The following is a 23,829-nucleotide window of genomic DNA, read 5'->3' on the forward strand; positions in this document are numbered from 1 at the left end:
GTGCAACGTGATTTTGACCTTTTTTTTAGCTTAGCTTTTTTGTTCTAATCTAAGATAGAACTAAGTGTACCTGTATAATCAAACCTTTTGTTGTGGAACTTGCCTTGATTCTTGTTTGTGTGTTGTTTGATATGTGTGTGTGTGTGTGTGTGTTCTTTTTTTTTTTGGGGGGGGGTACTATCCATACAAACGATCAAGACGCAGCCTTTTTCAATATTCAATAATTGGTGCAATTTGGTCATACAAGAATGTCGTTAACTCAAATCTTTACTTCACAAAATAAGTGAAGAAGTCGAGGTAAAATTATTATATCTCTCTATGATATATGAATAACTTCAAATTATTGTTGTAACGTTAACCTCAATATCCATCTGTCCCTTCTCTCTCTCTCTCTCTCTCTTTCTGACAGAATCGCTTTGTCTCTCAAACTCTTGTTGTTACTAATACCCTATTGGCGAATTTCATTTCTTCTTTTTTTTTTCTCTCTCTCTCTCTCTTTTTTTTTTGGGGGGGGGGGAGAGAACTATATACTCTAAAGAGGAATTGCTGTACAAGGCTTCGTGCATTGTTTCTTCGTACCTTGCGTCTCGTATGATTTGATGCGAATATAAAAACTGTTAGCTTACATGTTGACGTTGTTGTACAGTACGTTTGCATGGAGTGCATGATTTGATGAATTCCTTTGTTGTGCATGTTTTCAGCTTCGCTTATTATACTTTTCCAACCTTACATGCAACTAAGTGTGCTAATAATCATACTCTTGCTTTGTTTGTATGTGTGCTTTTGAGTCTTGCTTGTCGGTTGTTTATTTGATTTTGTGTTTTTAGGCGAAGAAGAAACTGACGACCTCGATCTATGTATGTATACAATATATATATATATATATATATATATATATATATATATATTTATATATATATATATATATAGAGAGAGAGAGAGAGAGTAAGAAATATACGCATATTATATACTTATATACTTATATATATATATGTATGTATATATACATATATATATATATATATATATATATATATATATATATATATATTATATGCACACATGTTTATTATTATTATTATTATTATTATCGTTATACTGTATGTCATAGATAACTATTTTTGGAACGTCGAGTTCCATTTCCATTCGTCACTTTCTCTCTCTCTCTCTCTCTCTCTCTGTCTTTCTGGCAATAGTATTCTCTCTTCAAACTGATCTCACTCCACATATACAACCTGTTACTGAATATACATTGCACCTTCTCTCGTAAGATACTACTAGTATCCTTCAGTAGTTACATACACTTCAGTTTTGCAATCTCACTATAATTGATCAGCTTTGATCTGACATTACACACTCAGCAACGCTGATTAAATTACAAATAAGAAACAGATGAGTATAGTTTATCTCTTTCACTCGTCACTGTGAATAATGCTTTATTTTCAATTCCTCATTCACACGATGACTAGTGATATCCGGAAAAGAATTCACTGCTCTTACATTGACAACTTACATGCATGTAATATGTGGTGATATGACAATTACTTATTCAAATGCGATCGTGGAACTCGCTGTAAAATCATAACAGCGGCTACTTATTGTTGAAGAGCCAAGGAATAATTACACAATGACATAAATAACCCCACATAATCTAAAGTTTGATAAGATACACCATTGAATTCATAAACACGACAATATACCATCGAGATTCAGAATTGCCACTGACAAGTATACATTGTAAGTGTAATGAGCACTACACAAATCCAAAATTCCATAATTTGTCGGACATATGTATGTATACAAAATAAATTACTAGTACAAGTTGATAATAAACTTGCTAGTGGCACAATCACTGGCATATCACTGGTTACTCATGGGGATCGATTTGACCCATAATATCAACCTTTTCTGATAATACAAGAACTTGTGAGCTACATCTCAATAAATTATCACATTGTCATTGATATTTTGTGTATAACCATATCATCAATATGAACGTTTATCTCTTTGTACAGTATTTGATTTTTTTTAATGCTATTAATTACTATTTCGAAGACTTACGGATAATAAATAACCAATCCTTACAATTACGGGAATATCACCATTATTGTAATGTACATACATTGTGTGTACACTGTAAATAGGCAATGTAATATGAGAGATAACTTGGCAGAGAAATTCATGTCTAAAGATTTCACGTTACCCTGGCTAATGACATAATCATTGGTAATTGGGATCGATTTGACAGACAATAACCACCTGGTTTTGTGTACATGCAAATGAGTACAAGTGAGAGTACACGGAACGTTTCTTTTGGGGTGAAGTTCAGACAGATATCGCGATTATACTTCAATACATCTCAGTCTTGGATCGTAAAACCAATAATGTCCATGTAATTACAATGAATCATGCACCTGGAAATGCTTGCCATCTGTGAGCTGTAATTTGAACATGCATATTCTATAAGCAACGGTAGACAGGCCTATACACGACAAGTTCATGACATTGTTTAGAGTTCATGTCATCAGAAGACTCAGTGTTTGTGACCTATGATCGGAAATCTTTTCTGGTGTGGTAGATCTCGAAACACGGGATGCAACACATAGCAAGTCCACATTGTCGGCAGTATGTCCTCGTCTGTCTTCGCCTTCCCCTCCTGCGGTCCGAACACACGTAGCAGTCAGGACGATGTTGTCGATCTTCGAACTCTGCTGGGAAGTGGCGCTCAGTCAGTCTTGCCTCGTTGTCGGCGATGGGAGGTGACGGTGTCCGACGATAGCGAGATGCTCTGTAGCCGTTCAGCAGACCCTCAATCACCCGACATCTGAAGTCGCGCGTGGACATCTTGTGGCCAGCCATGCGAAATGCGATGTAAGCGTTCACGAGAGCTACTTCCATGGTGAAGTGGTAGGTTACGCGGTATCCCTTGATTTTCTTATGAGGGTAGCGGTAGTAGGACATGCGTTGATCCATTTTGTCCACGCCGTTCATGAACCTGTTGTACACGTCAACAGTTGCTGGCTTCTGAATCGTACGGCGACCTCCTTCGGCGTTCTTACTCCGTATCTGCTTCTGTTTGAGATCGTTGCTGCTGACGGTCGACAGCACGTTCACGAGTTTCACGTCATGCCAAGTCACTGCTGACATCTCCCTCCCTTTGGCGAAAAACACGGGATCGTCACCTTTCGCAAGGTGCAGACCACCACGTCGGATCTCTTCTGGAAGTCCTCGTCGGTTGCTCCTCACCGTTCCACAGGCTCCAAGTCCGTTCCGTGACAGATCCTCGTAGAGCTTTACGGAACTATAATAGTTGTCCATCACGATCACGCGATCCGTGTTGTAGAATGGCTCCGTCAGCTGTTTCACCAGGGCTTCAGTGGCGCTGTCCCCATTGTCTTGTCCCTCGGCTCCGACATACTGCCGCCACCGCAGACAAAATCCCGTTTGGGCGTCACAGAGCATCCAGAATTTTATCCCCCATTTCCGTGGTTTGTTTGGGATGTACTGTCTGTAGGAGATTCTTCCTTTGAACGGCGCCAAGCTCTCGTCGATTGACAGGTATCCCCCGGGAAGGAAATGCTCAAGGTACGTCGGCTGGGACATATCGATGAGAGGGCGCGTCTTGTGAAGGGGGTCGAAACCGGGCTGTCCACGGGGCACGAGCTTCTCGTTGTCATTGAAATGTAGGAAGGTGTTCAATAGCTGAAATCGATTCCTGGAAATGACGTCGGCAAACCCAGGAGTCACTAAGATGTCGGAGTTCGTTTCCCAGTACTGAGGCACAGATGGCTTTGACACCAGTCCCATCGCTATTTGAAGTGCGGTGAAAGCGCGTATCTCCTCCTCATCGGTGTCCAGCCATACGCCGAATCGAGAAGCCTCTGGGAGGGGCGCTGGGCAATCGAAGAATTGTTGCGCATACTTGTTCGTTTCATCTGCTATGTGGGCAAAGATGGAAGTCGGATAGAACTTCGTAAAAAAGTCCACTGGCTCCAATCCTTCAGCGTCGAAAAGTAGTCTGGGTTGGTCGTCATACACTCGTCGACTTGACTTGAATCGCTCGTCAGGCTCAAGTCTCCGCCAATCGTGATCGGAGAGTGGTTCAGCATGAGTTGTTGGATGAGGCGCAGGTAGATCATTGAGGTGGTCATCGTCACCTCCATCAGCTTCGTCGCCTGACGAGTCTTCAAACAGTGATTCACCGTGCTCTTCAAACTCCGGGAGAAGACGTGAGGAATCACGTTCTTCTGTGCTTTCACTGCTACGAGATGATTGCGTGTCTTCTTCCCAGTTGTTATCTACAATATCCTCGATTTCGAAGTCAGAGTCCAACATGAAATCACGGACCTCTTCGGCAGTGAACTCACGCCTTCGCCGTTTTCTCGGTGGAGCCATAGAAGCGAGCACACTTTAGCTCATTCAGGAGAGACTGATAGAGTATTTAGAGATTATGAAGCAGTAACGTTGTTGAATCGCAGGAGAGATCGAGATAAATGATGATCACTGGCAATTTCCCCCTTCTTATGTAAGTCAGTGTGATCAGTTCGGGTGATAGAATAGCAGGATTAAAACTATCAACGTTCGATACCTTCGCCAATCACGTATAAGCAAAGGTTATTATAGCTCTAGAATAAAACTATCGTTTGAAAGACCTGAAAAGAAAGAGTACCGCCTATTTCCAAAACCTAGCCCATAATAAAGACGCGGCACGCGTGAATAGATGTTTCATGGCCACCGCCACCTCACCGCGGATACAATAAGAGTGCCTTATTTGCATAGATGAAAGCGCCTACCGAAAGACCGCCTCAAACAAAAGAAGGCCTTGACACCCAACCTTGGTCATGGTCTATTACATTCGAAAAACATGTGTCAGTATTTTGTTGGTCAAACTATGGAAATACATGAAAATATCCTGTCGAAACAAGAATATCGGTCTGTAAACACTCGTAAAATAATTGGGAATGAGTGTTTTGAACTGGCAGTACTTCAATTGCGAATGTCAACCTTACCTTTTCCCTGTTATATTGTACCTTTTCTGCCAGCAGATTCAAACGCGTTAATAATTGTGACAGACTATAATTATCATGCAGTTGATTTTAGTCAGTAAATCTAAGTTTCATCAAATATGTCAACGAACTAAACATTGTAATAAAATGAAGTACATTCATTTCAATAAACCATTACCATGTCGATTTAAAAGACACATGTACATATATATATATATATATATATATATATATATATACACTCATATATACAGAGTGGGAAAAGATAAAGGCATTCATGGACGTACAGATAACTCAACGTACATGTTTCACGTATATACAGTATATACACATTCGTTGAACTACGTTCGTGAATGCCCTTATCTTCTCACCCTGGATGAATAATGAAGTAGCTACTGTACACTTGTTCTGTACAAGGCGCCTTCTCTTTCTCGCTCTGTCTCTCTCATTTCATATATATATATATATATATATATATATATATATATATATAAAGATAAGTAACAAAAATACAATGAATAGTACAATAAAATAAAATGAATTTTGTTATTGTTCTCTCAGTATCAACACTTGAGAAAGGGCGGCGAGACGCTCGAAAATTTGTGTGAAGAAATAAACCGTTGGTGAATACAGCATGAACTTTGTTACAGCTTTGTTACTTATCTTTTTATCTTGCCAACACGTGGGCTACCTTATCAACATATATATATATATATATATATATATATATATATATATATTCATATTTTAATACACATATGTGTATCTTTATAATATATATAATTTTGCCTTATTCTGTTCAAATGTATGCAAATTGGTTGCTTTTTTGCGCGCTTTTGTGTTTACGTCCCAAGCCCTTGAAAAAGACTGGTAACTCCGTCGAAAGCTTGGGAGAGTAAAAGGCTATTAGTGAACATTACTGCAACGTCTGCGAGCAGTCTTTCCCCTCACACCTACACATAAATATAATTCAGCACCCACAACGTAGGAGGCCAAGCCCGCTTCACCTTATATGTTGTATATATATATGATTATATATAATGAAACGTTCAGTCCGCGTGTTGGTACCAGTAGGTATAGAAAAGATGAAAAAGTAGAGTGGTAATGCATTTTGACAGTCTTCATCTTCATCATCATTTTTTCTGTCTACATGTATATAGAAATATATATATATATATATATATATATATATATATATATATATATACCAAAATATATGTATCTTACATACAATTATAAATTCAGCAATGTTATAACAACTGCACTTGATAACCTAGGACGGCGCTTCTTCTCTGTCATAATAGTATAGGACAAAATATGTACCATGTAAAGCAGAACATAAAAATGCTTCTCCTTCATGCTTCAGTCAGATTTTTTTTTATCCCGTTTTGCAAAGCTTCTTCAGCATACATAATACCGTGTTGTTGTAGCCTATAAGAAAAGCAATCAGCTTCTGTGAGAAAAAGGAAAGAAAGAACACAGACAAGTTTCAAACGTAAAACTTGCCATTCATCTCTCTCATCTTGACCACACAGTGGTATAAACACGAACTAAAGATTTGCCACGCAAACGCTAAGAGGACGCTAATCAGGCAGATCATTATGTTCTGAACATGCGCGACACAGCCAACAGCCATAATCATTGTCCAACACGGGAGGCTGCGCCGTCTTGATGTTAGCGTCGCCGATCTGAAGAACTCGCTGTTACCACAGATCAGAATTGAAGATCGCGGGTAGTAGAATACCCATTTCCATGAATTTTGGATACTAGAGGTATTCACATGTGCATAAAAAAATCACACTATCGATCGAGATAAATGATGATCACTGGCAATTTCCCCCTTCTTATGTAAGTCAATGTGATCAGTTCGGGTGATAGAATAGCAGGATTAAAACTATCAACGTTCGATACCTTCGCCAATCACGTATAAGCAAAGGTTATTATAGCTCTAGAATAAAACTTTCGTTTGAAAGACCTGAAAAGAAAGAGTGTCGCCTATTTCCAAAACCTAGCCCATAATAAAGGCGCGGCACGCGTGAATAGATGTTTCATGGCCACCGCCACCTCACCGCGAATACAATAAGAGTGCCTTATTTGCATAGATGAAAGCGCCTACCGAAAGACCGCCTCAAACAAAAGAAGGCCTTGATATCCAACCTTGGTCATGGTTTGTTACATTCGAAAAACATGTGTCAGTATTTTGTTGGTCAAACTATGGAAATATATGAACATATCCCGTCGAAACAAGAATATCGGTGTGTAAACACTCGTAAACTAATGGGGAATGAGTGTTTTGAACTGGCAACACCTCAATTGCGAATGTCAACCTTACCTTTTCCCTGTCATAATTATTGTACCTTTTCTGCCAGCAGAATCAAACACGTGAATGATTGTGACAGACTATATTATCGCGCAATTGATTGTGGGCTGTAAATCTAGGTTTCATCAAGTATGTCAACGAACTAAATATTGAAAAGAAATTAAATATTCATTTCAATAAAGCATTGTCATGTCGATTTAAAAGATATACATACATACATAATATGCAGAGTGGGAATAGATAAAGGCATTCATGGACGTATAGATAATTCAACGTACATGTTCCACGTATATACACATTCGTTGAACTACGTTCGTGAATGCCCTTATCTTCTCACCCTGGATGAATAATGAAGTAGCTACTGTACACTTGTTCTGTACAAGGCGCCTTCTCTTTCTCGCTCTGTCTCTCTCATTTCATATATATATATATATATATATATATATATATATATATATATATATATATACATATATATATATATAATCAGCAACAAATAGTTTCTTCTCGGAGTCCTAAGAAAGTATAGATTCACTACAGTAGGTCAATATAAACTCCGTTGGAGACGTAAAGTGTCAAATGTATTGACTTGACAAAGCCCTATGGGCGAAAATGCGTCAAATTTACGTCTCCAACGGAGTTTATATTGACCTACTGTTGTGATATATATATATATATATGTATATATATATATATATATATATATATATATATATATACCTTTATATACGATTTTGCCATATTCTGTTCAAATGTATGCAAATTGGTTGCTTTTCTGCTTTTGTGTTTACGTTCCAAGCCCTTGAAAAAGACTGGTAACTCGGTCGAAAGCTTGGGAGAGTAAAAGGCTATTAGTGAACATTACTGCAACATCTGCGAGCAGTCTTTCCCGTCACACCTACACATGAATATAATGCAGCACCCACAACGTAGGAGGCCAAGCCGCTTCACCTTGTATGCTATATATATATAGATTATGATTATGTATTATGAAACTCATAGTCCGCGTGTTGGTACCAGTAAAGAAAAGATAAACAAGTAGAGTGGTACTGCATTTTGACAGTCCAACAGTGCTATTTATTAGCACATTTGGACTTTCAAAATTCATTACCATTCTACTTCTTCATCTTTTCTACCGACATGTATATAGAAGTATATATATATATATATATATATATATATATATTGACAGTAATGTTATAACGACTGCGCTTGATAACCTAAGACGGCGCTTCTTCTCTGTCATAATAGTATAGGACAAAATATGTACCATGTAAAGCAGAACATAAAATGCTTCTCCTTCATGCTGCAGTCAGATTTTTTTGTTTATTCCGCTTTGCAAAGCTTCTTCAGGATACATAATACCGTGTTGTTGTAGCCTATAAGAAAAGCAATCAGCTTTTGCGAGAAAAAGGAAAGAAAGAACACAGACAAGTTTCAATCATAAAACTTGCCATTCATCTCTCTCATCTTGACCACACAGTGGTATAAACACGAACTAAAGATTTGCCTCGCAAACGCTAAGAGGACGCTAATCAGGCAGATCATTATGTTCTGAACATGCGCGACACAGCCAACAGCCATGATCATTGTCCAACACGGGAATCTGCGCCGTCTTGATGTTAGCGTCGCCGATCTGAAGAACTCGCTGTTACCACAGATCAGAATTGAAGATCGCGGGTAGTACAATACCCATTTCCGTGAATTTTGGATACTAGAGGTATTCACATGTTCTTAAAAAAAATCAAACTATCATTTTTTAGCTCTGTATTATTCAATTTTTTAAAACAGATTCAAATTCTGTCCATTCCTGTTGCATTACTCCTGTCTCGATACCGGTGGGACGTGGCTGTCGTGATGGGTCCGTACATCATGTATTTCCATAACCATCCTCCATCATGTCTATAGCAACGTGGATTGACTGTATGCATTGTGCCAACGATTTTCGTGTACATTTTTCAAGAAGTGATTATGTCAGTAATGCATCTAATTGTTATCAAAAAAAGAAAATCAACAAGCTGTATACAGGTACTTGAAATACGTGGGGTACCTTGTATGAAGAATGTGGTAATGACAGGGTGTTGAAGGAAGGCCTCTGATTTCGACGGACTGTGAGAAAAAATTGAAAATGATTATCATTAGCGCAGATAGGGTCTTTACCAAGAAAGAAGAGTCAATCAGAGCAACGTACAGAACAGAAACCAAGAATTCAAGAGACCTCCCCTGATGGTAGCATAAGTTGTGAAGATTTTGCATGTTCAAAGGAAGCTTTTGTTCATGAATAAACGCAGTATAAGCATATACAAACTTCGCCTTTTGTGAGAGTTCTTTCGGTCGACTTTCAAATGCAGTGAGCATCGCGGAGCTGCAAGAAAACGATACATGTTTTATGAAGACTAGAAGAGCCCTATGATAGTTATAGTCGAAGCCTGTGAATGAAACTTATATACTAGCGTGACACCTACGCTTTATTGAACATGGTTTGAGTTTTTAGGTCAGTAAAACACGTTTCCAAATTAATCTTTGACAGGAATTACTTCGACTCCCTTTGCCTATAGCATATTTTGCTTCATTTCTGTGCACAACAAAATATGAGTTTCAGTACCACCTGTGTTCTGCATTCATTCCTTGAAACCCTTCAGTTTGTAGCGAAATGAAGCATCATCCTATATGCATCCTACAGCATACGAGTGATTGCATGGGTGTATACGAAACTACAAACGTGAAAAACAGCTCATTCTGTATTTGGCGTGTACATGCATTCATTTATTATGTATAATTATTATCATCATTGAGTGTATCTAATTGAACTCATGAATCAGACGGCGAAAACTTCCCCCTTCCTTTGCAGCGATAGTGATTACTATTGACATTGAGATTATCGTAACTTCACAGTCAATTATGCCTAATGTGAATAACAAGTCAACGATCAGAAATGAAGAAGTTGAGGGGCAAGATATAAAGAGAGAGTGAGGGAGAGAGAAAGAGAGGGGGAGACAGAGCACATACTTTGATTTATGCAAAGGCACGATCAGTGATCGAAATCATAAAAATTGATAAAGAAAAGTATGAATAATGAAGCTAGCATTCTACGCTACACCGGGACGACTGAACTTCGACAGTATAGAGTGTAAATACTGTTTCTGCTAGAGAAAAAGATGACACTCTGAGTTACAAGACGTGTAGTGAACAGAATTAGCAGCAATAAGAAAAGCGCCTCAGATCTTCCGACAGAAGATAGCTGTATTGACTATACTGCTGAATAACGTAAACTAATCACGAGCGATTAGCGAGTAAGGAGACGTAATTTCAAAAGAGAGATAATGACATCAAAAAAGCCCACATTAGCAGAGTTTCTAAAGGTTGTCTTTATGTTTGTAGTTTCTTTTCGTTGTTTGTTTGTTTGATTGATTGACATCTTGTTTCTTTGCTTGATATTTTGTTGCCCCGGCGGCTCAATCCCACTTACCAGCATTGCCTTCTTCTTTATAGCTGCTACACGGGTACGATGATTTTTGAAGTCCTTTGATTCTCTCTTTCTGTCATTTTGCATCATGGTAATTTTGTTGGAAAGATTTTAGTTTTTACTGCACCTCAAATGTTTTCCCTCATGTTTTTTTTTTTTACCTCAAATAACGTGATCATACTAATCATATAATGTTTAACAATTTTATATATATTTTCTTTTTTTTTCAAAACATAAGGATGCGTGCTTGACTTGATCATATTCTTTGATGTGTGGATGCATGACTTTCGCGACGGATGAGTGCTAGACTTTACATTCTGATTTTGCAGTTTTCTCCGATATTACTAAGGTTGTGAGACGTTAGCGGTTAAAATGTCGGGAAATGAATCTGCCGTCATGCGAAGGTCCAGCATCAAAACACTTTTCCGAAGTGAAGTACAATTTCTGGGATACCTCTAATATCGCTGATATTCTGTTTGTAAGTGTTACCCAACACCCAATGTACCGATCACGTCAAAAAGCAAAGTAATAGATTTTTTCACATGGTCATAATATTGGTGCGATACGAAAATGAAACTCACTAAGCTCCAAAATAATTTCAGTAAACAATGATATTGTTACCGATCAAAATCTTTTGAAATATTCAGAAATACGCAAACCAAAAATCACTCTCTCCCTTTCTTTACGCCTCCCCCCCCCCCCCCGAATCACCGCACTGCAGTGCACGCAAATGAACTATCAGTAACCTTTGTTTATTTCATATGGATGTGTAGTTCTTGGTCTGTGTGCCATTATGTCCTTCATTTTGAAATAGACTAATTAGTTTGAGAATTTCATATTCCTACAAAACGATGTTCGCATACAGTTCGCGGGAATATTAGACCTAGATGAGGGTCTGATTGCTCTTCAAAATCTGGTGAACGTTTCAGAATGAGGATTATGTAGATATGTGTAGTGCTATATTTTCAAATTCCACTTTGTTCCACGTATCTGGTTTCAACCAGCGCTAGGCGCAACAAGCACGTGGCTTCAATTGCAGGTTTCAGCGGCTGTCCTCGTGGTGCTGTGAGTAAATCGCTTGTTGTGAGCCAAACACGCGTCGTTGTTATGAAGTTACTAAGGTTACACTTTAGTCATGCCGCGATCGCTTTGGTGGTGGGTAGCTACGCAAAACAAGGAACTGACCATTGATCGATTACTCGTAGACTTTTGATGAAATAATAAGGAAGGCATGCGCCGCATTGTCAATAAGATATTTTTTGGTCCGACAGTGTAGCACATTGTTCAAGGCATCCTCGGATTATCTCCGCCTGTGACTATGGGCTCGCACGCGAACGAGCCCCTCACCGACAAAGGACTGCCGATTTCAATAGGGCACGCTCGCCCCTCACACTAACAAAAGAGGGATTACTGTTGGCACTTCCTGCTCAAATGGATAAAAGAGTGGAAAGACTCTCCTCCAAGACCCGGGACAATTACCTTTACTCTCAAAGAGGAACCGGGACTAAATAACCAAAGTTTGGGAATGAACTACTCGGTCAAAAAAGTAAATTGCATGGGCAAAACAAACTGCGAATATCTTTGAAAGTATACGACTCTAGTTGACAAATGTGGTATCATTCGAAAGAAAAAATGTATATCTAAAACTTTGTCACAGAGTCAAACACACGTTCTATTGAAGAAAATTCACAATTAATTCTTCCTTTTCATGCTACCCAAAATTTCTTAATAATTTTTTTATGATATGATTTCTTTCAGCAATATTTCAAATTAGGATAAATATTACTGCAAACTGACGACATGGCACGAAAGAATTACCATTTCTCCACATTTTTTGTGCAGACAACATTTCAAAACAAGCAGTAATTACAGAGATATGACAGTTTGAAATTACCCTGTCTATCCAGATTCGGAGCTTCCGAGCACTGGCTAAAAATCTCTGGCACGTTAGGGGTTTTGGGCCTGGCACATTAAGAGTTAATACTGTCAATTCATTTGCTTTGAACAAATATTTTGAAGGTGCAAATGAGCTCTAATGTTTACAGAAAATATGGTTTGTAGACTCTCTTTGCTGCTGATTTAGGTTGAAAGTGAAAATGCGTACTGAAATCTACAGTGGAGAAAATTCCTTTTTTAATGCACCTGTCTGTGCAGTATTAGACACAGATTAGCTTTAATAGAAAACTCTAGAATGATTGAGACTGCCATTCAGGAATCTATTGAAACAGGTTTGATATTTTGATATACTTTTGAATGTGTTAGAATCAGCAGGTAGGATATTTCAGAATTCTGTTTCACCCACTTTATATGAAAGGCATGAATAATTCTGATTGGTATTTCTGTCCGTGGATTGCAGGAGGAACACTTCAACATGGTACAATACAGCATCAAGTTTGATCACGTTGACTTGGCAGCCATCTTTAGCCAGCTAGAGGATGTCAGGTCCATGCTTCACATCAAGGATTACTCCGTCAGCCAGACTACTCTAGACGATGTAAGTCAGTCTGCCTCTTCATGTATATATCATCATCATTGTGATTATATCTTTCCAATCTTGCAAGGAGAGCTTGTTGTGACTAGTTACATAGATTAAAGACCATGAATTATTTCTCATTAGGTCCCTGATTCAAGTCCCCTGCAAACATTGGTTGTGCCCTGGGGCCAGGCGATTTGTCCTCAGTGCACAGTCCAGAAGGGACTTGGAGCTGTCTGTCCAGTGCTTGCTTAAATGCATTCCATGCTTCCTTGGTGGCATTGCTTAACAAATTGAAATTCACAGGCATGATATTTTGTAGATTTAAATCTGACAACAGATTTTTTTCCCCCTCAAGTCTATACACATTTTGCTTTTTCCATGTATCAAAATCACCTGAAAATTTAGATTTCCAATTTTTTTTCAGCAAATGACAATATCATCCCTGAATTCAGTGGTGCACACTAGCTATTCAAGACAGTGACAATGAGGGCAATTGTACAGATGAAGTTTTAACATCAGATGCACAGTGTACGGCTTCCTTGGTAGGGAAAAAACCCCTGATGACTATGGCTTGTGGAAGTTCCTGTTTGATACTACACCAATGTATCTATGATTGATTAAGCATTTTGACTTTATGGTGTACTAATTACTATCAAGTTGTAGAATGTTGCATGATGGCATCAAAAAATTTGTGATGTTTCTTCCTGCCCTGTGTCTGTCTTCTTTCTGTCTGCTTGTCTCCCTTTCAGTGTCATAGCTTGTGTTCATGTTTGTGTCCTCTTGTGTCAATATTGTATCTTCGCATCTACTCAGTCATTTCTTGACCTTAAGATGACATGAATATTTGATGCAAATTTATTATATTTTTGTCTGCACACTTTATATGTAGGTGTTTATCAGCTTTGCCAAGCAGCAGGTTGGCCATGAGGATTCAAAGTCATCTGGTCGTAGGAAGAGCAGCGTGAAGCTATGGCGACGAAACAAATTGGAGATGCAGTCCATGCTCCTCGATGAGAGTCACCTGGAATCGGACTCCGACGATGAGTTCGTGCTCAAGTTCAGCAAGAACAGCGTGAGTATGACCACATTTATCTTAGGTTAGAAGAGAAGTCTTGAATCTGTTTCTGTGCCAGACACAGCCGCAGAATAAGAGTGTGTAGGTGATCACTGAGAAGTGAAAGCCATCCTGTGCATAACACTGTCAATGTGTTAGACAATGTTATTAGATGACAGATAATGTTTGTAATGTGTATCATGTATATGTTTGCCATAATTTGATGTGTGCCTACGTTTGTGTAGCCAAAGTGTGATACCAGCCTATACTGAACAGTACGTATTGCAAGGAATCAGTTTGTCTTGTGCTGCACAGGTAGTTATGAAAATGCCCTTTTTTGTGTGTTTGCTTCCCTTCAGTACTTGCCTATTCATTACAGTTACCACTGGAATCCTTGTTTTATCTTATGCATTTTTAATGGGTATAGGGAGAACAGTTTGGCCCAAAGTTAACACATTAGAATTGGAGTGGAATTATTGAATAGTTAGGAATGGAATTATTGAATAGTTAGCAGATTCTTGACTGTACTGTGTGGCTTAGACTGAGATAAATTGATATTTGGCTCATAGTACCGCACTGTTGAGTCTTTTTACATCAAATTCTATCTCAAATAGTTTTATTGCAAGGTGACTGGGAGACAACACCAGCACCCACAAAAAACTAACAATGATCAATCACATTAGATGGTAGACTGGCCTGTAAATCATCAAAGTATCCAAATTGCCTGTGATCTGTAAGCTTGAGTATCGAGTGTACAAAGTGACAAACGTTAGAAGCATCAGTGCGATAAAAGAGGTTTCTGTTGCACTTGCCTACCTTACGTTATGTAGTACTGATTCACCTTTGATAACATTTTGCAATCTCATATCATATTTTCTTGTCTTTTCTCTTGTCTATCTACAGCCACACTTGACCTTTGACATTGAAGTCTGATGCTTTTGCAGTGTGGTGCCAGTGAATTTTGTACGTCCTGTTCCTCCACTGTGTGGAGAATTCATCTACGCATCTTCTAGCTGCAATCAAAGGTGTAGTTTGCCTTGTCTGTTGTGAGATGGTGAGGTTGATGCACAATAGAGGTGCATTGTCACATTGTGAAAACATGAAAGGAGGATACAGCTTTCTCAACACCAAAAATAGCAAAGGGCAATTTGAACCTTGATAAGTTCAGAAAAATGAAATATCTTGGCTTTAAAGAGCAAGAAAATGACTGCATTAATTGGAAACATCAACATTTTGGGAGTTGAAACTGGAGAATGGAGAGCCCAGTGAACAACAGGAGTCAAACGACAAGCAACTCTAAGCAGAAAAACCATTGCAGAAGGGTGCTCGCATGGAAGATTTTCCCCGTTTTACCCCCTTTGTTATGAAGGCTTCCCCTAACTCTCCCTCATCTGGCTATGAGATAGAAATAATGTGAGATCATCCAACAGGGAGATATGTATTAAAGGCATGACTCAGACTTTATGACCAGTCAGGCTGGCAAAAGATCGAGAAGTTTAAGATCGCCATCTTTAAGAACTTGAAGTTTTGCCAGTGTGACCGCAAACTTCTCGCGGAACTTCCCGCGAAACTTCTTGATCTGTTTGTGAGCGGTGTCTCGGAAGCGCGAGGCCATTGTCACGTACAGATGTGCATTGTTACGTCACAATCACTAGCCACTGGACGGCGCACTCTTTCTTGCGCACGTTCCAATGGCCCAAACTTTGCGATCTTAAACTTCTTGATCTTTTGCCAGTCTGACTGCGCCTTTTGTGCTGGTAGTCTTGTCAGTAAAGTAGGAGAGAAAGGAGCGAGTAGAATCTTGGTAGCTGGACCTCACTTTCCTCTCTCTCACATGTCTAGCAAACTTTATCATCTCTCACTGGGTGAGAGGATGGTTCAAATCGTTATGGAAGGTCCTGTGTTCTTTAGTGTTTCAATACAGTGTACAGCAAGTTGAAGTCACAACCATTTGTGCAGCCATTGGTGTACTTGGATGCTTGTGAGGGGGTAAAGAAAGCCAAACGAATGGTACCAAAAGACAAGATCATTGTCGGGTGATATTTGTGCCAAACTGTAGAGGCCTTCGGTGTACATACACTGTACATGTAGTATTTCCCTCTGAAATGTGATATGTATTTCTTGAAATAAAGTAATGTGAGGCTTATTTTGTATGCTTGCTTTTTTAACCTGTGGTGTGCTCCCGTAATAATAATAAAAAAAAAAACTAAACAAAAAAATCCAAAGCTTTGATTTCACATGGGCATTTTTTGTCATCATGGTGATGTGTATTTCTTCATTGTGGCAAAAGAAGTAATTTTCTGTTAGGGCATTGGTCCAAGTTGGTACGAGATTCTATTTCTAGCCTTGGTGCTTTACAAATATTTCCGCATCTTTGCAGAGTAATTGGTTAATCTACAGGTGTTTTGTCTCGAGTTGTTATGTGACATTTATTGCATTTTTTTTTTCTTTGAGAAAAAGGCCATATTTACTTTATGTGAAGTATGACTTGTTTGCTGTGTGAAGTTTCTTGTGATTAATTTTTCCTGTGTTATATCATCATTAAAGTGGGTCTGTAAAATCCCGCACAGATATTGGACTGCTGCCCTCGAAAAGGGTAGCCCCTCCCTAACCCTGGAAGTGCTATGTAAATTGTACCAGTATGTTGTATTTAACTCAAACAGAAGGGAGGTGAGGGACCCTGATTTACTTCATTTGTAATGTGGAGCAGAAATACTGACTTTGTGCAATGATGCTGACTTTAAAAGGTGCTATTCTGTACATACATGATTCGGCAATTTTACTGTGTAATTCAGTACAGATGTATTTACATCATATGTGGTCAGTTTTCACTCAGAGGTAGAGGCTCTTTTTTTTTTTTAGAGTGTTCTAAGCATTTCACAGTGTTGTGAATGTGCATAGTAGAGCTTGTAGTTCTTAGGTCTCAGTGTGTTTGACTCTGTGTCTCATGTAGGTATCATATATATTTATTATAAACTATCAAAAGGCAAAACATAGTTCTCACCCACCTTCAGAAACTGTTAATCTAAAATGGAGACATGCATAAGAAATGTGTGAAATAACGCTGTGATAACACAATTTCAAGTGGGTAACGATGAAAACGTGAAATATTACTCCATAAAAAGTATGCAGGAATTCTTGCAATCTCAGTGCATACCCGATCATGGTTGCTATGTGATGTTATGTATTCGAATACATTAATTACAGTATATCGGGCCGTAGCAGTATTCATGGTGTGAAAGTGAATTGCATCCAGCAGCTTGTTAGTTGCATGCGATTCAGTACTGCTTGGGCACTATGTGATCATCCGGTCCTGCAATGTATTAACATTCACGAACCTACTGCTGAAAGGGGAGGGGGCTTCAGGCATAAAAGTTGTGTACAGGTACTACCATCAAAATTATTGTACACTTTTGATCTCAAAGAACAACTCATTATCCATTCAAATTGCGTCAGCCAGGCAAGTTTCATGGTAGAGCCTTTTGATACATTGCAAGCAAATTCCAAATATTGGAAGATGAATTTTGAGCCCTTCTGAGAACTATTCTTTGGCTTAAAGCAATGTATGATTTTAAATCTCCATAGGGGTCTTGAAGTCCAATTGAGCTAATGGTGCATATTATTCATAATACAAATCAGTCTGTGTACTTAGAGTTGCAGAATGAATAGTCTGACCTTGTAGAATTATCTACATCATGAGAATTACTTAACACTTGTTAACCTTGTGTACGGTAGTAGTTAGTCAGAAAATTTTATTTATGTCCGAAAGAAAAGTAGACAAGTAGCATAATGCTGAAAAGAACACCAAAGATGAAATATACATGTACTAAAACATACACTTTTGTGTAACATCATACAGAATTTTTAACCACTACAGGATATTTTGAGTTAGGTTTTGAAATAGAGTGTGTATGAGTATGGATAGGATAAGAGTGGGCTTACTTTATTATAAATTCATTGGTAGCAATCATTTTGTTACTAATCCTTCAATCACTTCTTGAGAAGATAAAAACTACAGAAGCTCCAATATTTTTGGTAGTAATGGAGTACCTAGGTTGTAGGTGGGGAAATCCCTCACTGCTTTGTGTCCACACAGGCCGTCCTGGTACTCACTGTTTGTCTTGCCAAGTTCAGTTTTCTTGGCACATATATAGTCCCTCCCACAAAGATTGATGCTGTGAGAACAATACAGTGTACATACTGAGCACATTCTATCATATCACCTTTTGTTAGTAAATAAGGCAGCATGAGCAGAGCTGGGTCAGTGTTGGTCAGATGTTTGCAAGGCTTTTAACCTAAACATGCATTCTTTGTCTTGTTTGTTCTGGCTTTCTTGGGGTCTTTTTTGAAGTCTCACAGTCCCTCCTATGTAATAGGGATTATGCAAACATGCACAGTAAGGGAAATCAAAACACTGCCTGAAATACATATATGTGTAAGTCTTCAATATTGAATTTTGACATTGTGAATAAAGAAATTAAGTACCAAACAAGAACAGATACTAACAAAATACATATCACTTTAGAGTTGAGATTGTAGGTCAATACACCCTCATAGAACAGGTCAGTGTGGCAGTAATGTGTGGCAGACAGACAAGATTCATAGACAATAAACTGTGCTACTTTTCACCTCTGAAGATTTTCTATTTAATACAGAATTAATTGTGCAGCCCTGGCATTTAGTGCATAGTGAGTAATGGGCAAGATGTGCTTTGTAGGTCCAGAATTTCAGTGTGGAAACAAATTAGATATTGCAAATGTGCATGTGTGAATGCTTGGATGACACATGATTGGATATGATGTGTGGTGTTTTTGTAGAAAAGGCTATGAAATTTTGTAGTTACAAATACAGTGGAACCTGGTTGTAAAGAGGTGGTATGTAACAAAACTCTCAGACAAGGTGATCTTGCAGGTACTAACTCTTTATATTCCTGTTTTTTGTTTTTGTTTTTGTTTTAACCCTGATATAGTGAGAAACCTGATATAACCTGATATAATGGTCATGGTTTCTAGGTTCTCATTAAAATGAGGTTCCCCTGAACTGCAAATCAAGGGAATCGCAATGATATTGTGCAGAGAGGACCAATTTCCTTTGAATTCCTTAATTTTTTGCTTTGGCAGATATACACGTAGGACAAGTGCTTCCTCTGTTTATATTGCACCTGATATGACCTTTTTGTCAGAACTTGGTTGTACTGACCTGCCACATGGTACAATGTACTTTTTGATTGAAGTCCATTTCAATTTTTTACTGTGCACTTTAAAGGAATGGTAGTTTCCACTTTATGTTATGCAATGTGGGTCTCTGAGTTGAGAGTGATATCATTTATTGTGTGGAACTAAAAGGCCATTGGTGTGAGTGTGGCATCTTATGATATTTATGTTCAAAGTATTTTCTGAAATGAAGTGATATTAACCCCATATTTTCAGTGATGACAAACAAACAACTCCAAGACATGTATGGAAAAGTGCTCTTGATATTGCATTGTGAGATGACCATGTGGTATTATCAGATTTCCTATGGTTCAGTATTTGCTGCAGATTCAATAGCATTTAGTCGCTGAATAATCCGTGACATCACAGTCTTGAAGGACCCCCTCCCATAAACTGCATGTGAGTTTGCATGAATTTCAAGAAGCGGAGCGTCAGTGAGACAGCCTTGCTGACCACTGTCCTTAAATGAGTTTTCTGTGGTTTAGGTTGACCGCTGCCTGTTGACCGCTGTCTGTCTTCAAAATTAAGGAGAAAAAGTACAGAGTCAGGTGCAGAACCTCTCGTCCAGTGAAGTCTAGTAATTTGTGTTTCCATAAATACAATGCTTCCATAATTGTTGGCTAGTCATTCAATTTGTGTGCTGTGTCAATTTCTATGCCAAAGAGACTATTGGACATAGCTCTTGTAATAGATACTAGTAAGGTTCAGACGGTGATCCTTATCTTCAAGGATAAGCTTGTAGTTAAGTATGGGGTGCCAGGTGTTGCATGGTCTCTTTTCACAAAATGACAATTTTGCAACAAAATTGTGTTTTGATTGATAAATGTCAATGTAAATTTTGTCAACAAAATAGCAATTTTGTGACAAAATTGTTTATAATTATTGTAACAGTGACGAAAGAGATCATGCGACACTTGGTGCCCCATATTTAACTAAGAGGTTATCCTCAAAGTTAAGGATCGCCATCTGATTGTAAATTGTGGTTTATTAGTGAATACTGTGCTGATCTCCCAGCTTGTATACATGTAGAATTTGTTTCTCAAATTCAGTTTGGACAACAGCAAAGTTGTTAATTAAATCAAGTTTTGTTTGAAGGTGTTTCATTCAATAGGGAACACATACAATGTACATACATACAGGTAATAATGAATGAAACTGTGGGATATGCATGTTCAAATTGGGGTATTTGCAGTGTACAGAATGTCTATCAACAACTTTTCGGTACCTGTACTTCTGTATCTAGAAATGGGAGTAGTAGTATCATAGGCAAGTTAATATGTCCTCCACAGTCAATGCATTGAAAGAGCTTGTCTTAGACTCACATTCTGGAACATGAAAACATATACTAGCCAAGTTTGTGCTGCAGTTTAGACCAGGGCTTGGAGATCATCAAGCTGCGAATATGGTTTGGTTACAGGGTTCTGTGATACAGTTTAATTAACATGACAACGCATTGCTTTAGATAATGAAAGGGACTAAAAAAAATGGACAAAATTTCATGGTTTATGCCACTTCTGTGTAAGGGTAAATTTACTTCTACTGTATACAAGGCCTGTTTTGTGACAAAATTGTGGTCAATTCCTTGCAGTCTGTGGTTGAAAAACCTCAAAACAGTTGTAACACAGACAGTGGGTGGTGTGTACAGATTTGTACATGTACAATGTTCACCTTGTGCAATTGAGGTATTTGTGCAGCTACAAGTGTATATATTGCAGACTTACAAGAAAACTGGTGATTGGATTTATTCCAGCTATGGTAACATCCTCATTGATGTACATTGTATAATTATCAGGTAATTGCCAGGGAGTGGGTAGTACCAGATGTCGATTTTTATGTTTTTTTTTTTTCCTTTTCCCATTTTAGTTACAGTTGTATTACCTGGTGTCTGGTTGAGAATGCTTCTTTGGTGAGCTTGCTTTTTTTGAAATTAGCATTATGGTACTATTAAATTCATAATAGCACCTACAGTACCCACATTCATTTCCCCAGCAGAAATTATGATAGAAAAATGACCAATTAAGTGCTTTATCAGTTTGTACATTGTACTTGCTGCATGACACTGTCCAGTTGTTAGAGAACACTAAATGCTCTATCACTCGCCACTGTATGGAGATACTCGGTTTTATCAGAGTAGACCTACATTGTAGCAATTTGATTATAAGTGTATTCAAATGAGCATGCATTTGCTTTTTTTTTTTCATTTATTTATTTATCCATTTATATTGTTATTGTTTTACACTCTGGTACATTCCAGAGGTTAAGATCTGGCTGAGAAGATTTTAAAGGTCTCTTAAGCTTGTTTGAAGCCTCATCAGCTATCCAGTATTTCTATAACTCACTTTTTCAGTGTCGGCTATGTATTTAAAATATAGAAATTTTGATTAGCTGTATGTGAGGTTTGGACATTGTTTTTGTGTTTATAAGGAGTATCTTTATGAAATACCTGTAAATCTAATGAATGTGTATGTCCCACTAAACAACAAAACTTTGTAAGAATGGTAATGCTGGTATACATGTGTATATATTATACCATTATAGTAAAGTAATTTGAACCCAACATGCATACATGTACCTGAGCATTTGTAAGCTATTAGTAAGCGAGCATCAAGTTAACTCACATTTTTCTCATTTTTTTTTTTTTTGTATTTGTATCAGAAGTTTGAACAGATCTGATGTTCAGATTGTAAGACTACAATGTACTTCCACTATACTATTTTCTTCCACCATCAGCTATAGACAATTCCTGTATTTATAACATAAAACAAAGCAAGAGAAAATAATTGCTTTTGTATTGGGAATAGAAGTGGTGCTGTTATACCAATTGCTGAATAATATTAAAAGTGAATGGTAGAATGTAAGCCCCCAATTTTAAATGTAAGCCTGAAGGGCAGACTCTGAATTCGTTACACAACAAAATGTTGAGAGTCATTGCAGTGATTCAGGGAAATGGTTCAAGGAAATAGTTTTGCATTTCGGTTTATTTCAGGCGGACAGCAAAAGTCTTGAAGACTGCATGACAGCATCAGCTCTTTTCTTTTGATACATTCAATACAAAGTGCAAGCCATCACCCCCCCCCCCCTCCCCCAAGCCATGGTAGAATATAGGTGATCAATAGCCTTCCCAACCTCACAAGGTCTTGATGCAGTGCAAGTATGATATCTTATTGTCAGATTTCCTTTCATAACTGAATGAGATATATTTATTCTATGAGGTAGAGATTTTATCTTTGTATGAAATCATTTCCAGATGACACTGTCTATTTAGATACCTGTTTTGTAGGTAGTACTTCAATTACTATTAAAGTAGACGGCAGTCACAACTGACAACAATTTGTGGTTGTTTCATTATTATTGTATTGTTTTATGCTGTACAAATGATTGTTGAACATTTTAGGTTGTACCTGGAAGAAAACCAGGACATACAACATCCATGGCTTGCAAAATTCAACGATAAGTTGACGGCACAATAATGGCAAATCCTATACAATGACTACTGTATACGGCATGTATTTAGTGAGTCTTTTTGCAAATCGGGACTTCCCAACAATTAAGCTAGTGATTTGATATGCCTTTGTGGATTAAGCAATAGACTGAGAAATGTACGTGTACATGTGCATTGTCGGGATCAGAGTTACCGTGATATTTTTGCGTGCGTTATAATTCCGAAATAGCATTCAACTTACAAAATTTCACAAAAATAAAGACCCCACAAAATATTTGGCGTATGCTGTATGTTATCATTCATTCATTTTATTTCTTTGTTCATTCATATATTCATTTTCTTATGACACAAAGACCCTATCCTATTCTTGTCAGGCTTGAGGAAGCATTCTCTCGTTAGATTTTGCTACAACACGCATTTCCAATAGACACTTGCCCGAGTATACTTGGGACTCGTCCTCAACGGGTAAAACTCGGTGCCTACACCTCCCTGAGAAAAAAGAAAAAATCTGGTGGAGAAGGTGTACCTTTTAAGTGCCTTTCCTGTGGTTGAATCTGATATCTGCATCCTTATTATGAGGCATGCATTAATGGAGATGCTTTATTATACAAATAGTGAATGGTCATGAGTGCGATGGTACAAGATTTCACCCGAGGTGAAAGATAGAGGTGCTCTATTCAATGAGGCCAAGCTGAGTTGAATAGTGCGCCTCATCTTTCACTGAGTACGAAATCTTGTTCCATTGCATAAGTTAAGACCATACACTTTGTTTTTATACAACACCTCGAACATCAACAGATGTGGTCCACACAGATTCTGTAATTTAGCACAGAAATGGCAACCATTTTCTGT

General features: G+C 38.1%; 1 protein-coding gene across 1 annotated transcript in view; it reads left to right on the top strand.

The window, feature by feature from the left end:
* The window catches only part of LOC139718429 (ATP-binding cassette sub-family A member 2-like), a 58,922-nt gene extending 43,315 nt beyond the window's left edge, over positions 1-15,607 (top strand). Inside the window, exons 36-38 of the mRNA XM_071629901.1 lie at positions 13,149-13,286; positions 14,158-14,365; positions 15,226-15,607. Coding sequence (XP_071486002.1) covers positions 13,149-13,286; positions 14,158-14,365; positions 15,226-15,242 — 363 coding nt within the window. The 3' untranslated portion in view covers positions 15,243-15,607. The remainder of the gene's footprint in view (positions 1-13,148; positions 13,287-14,157; positions 14,366-15,225) is intronic.
* The last annotated feature ends 8,222 nt before the right edge of the window (positions 15,608-23,829 follow it).

Source organism: Diadema antillarum, unplaced genomic scaffold (genome assembly GCF_040938485.1).
Source record: "Diadema antillarum isolate AM-2024a unplaced genomic scaffold, OU_Dant_1.0 scf00000094, whole genome shotgun sequence".
NCBI classification, from domain to species: Eukaryota; Metazoa; Echinodermata; class Echinoidea; order Diadematoida; family Diadematidae; genus Diadema; species Diadema antillarum.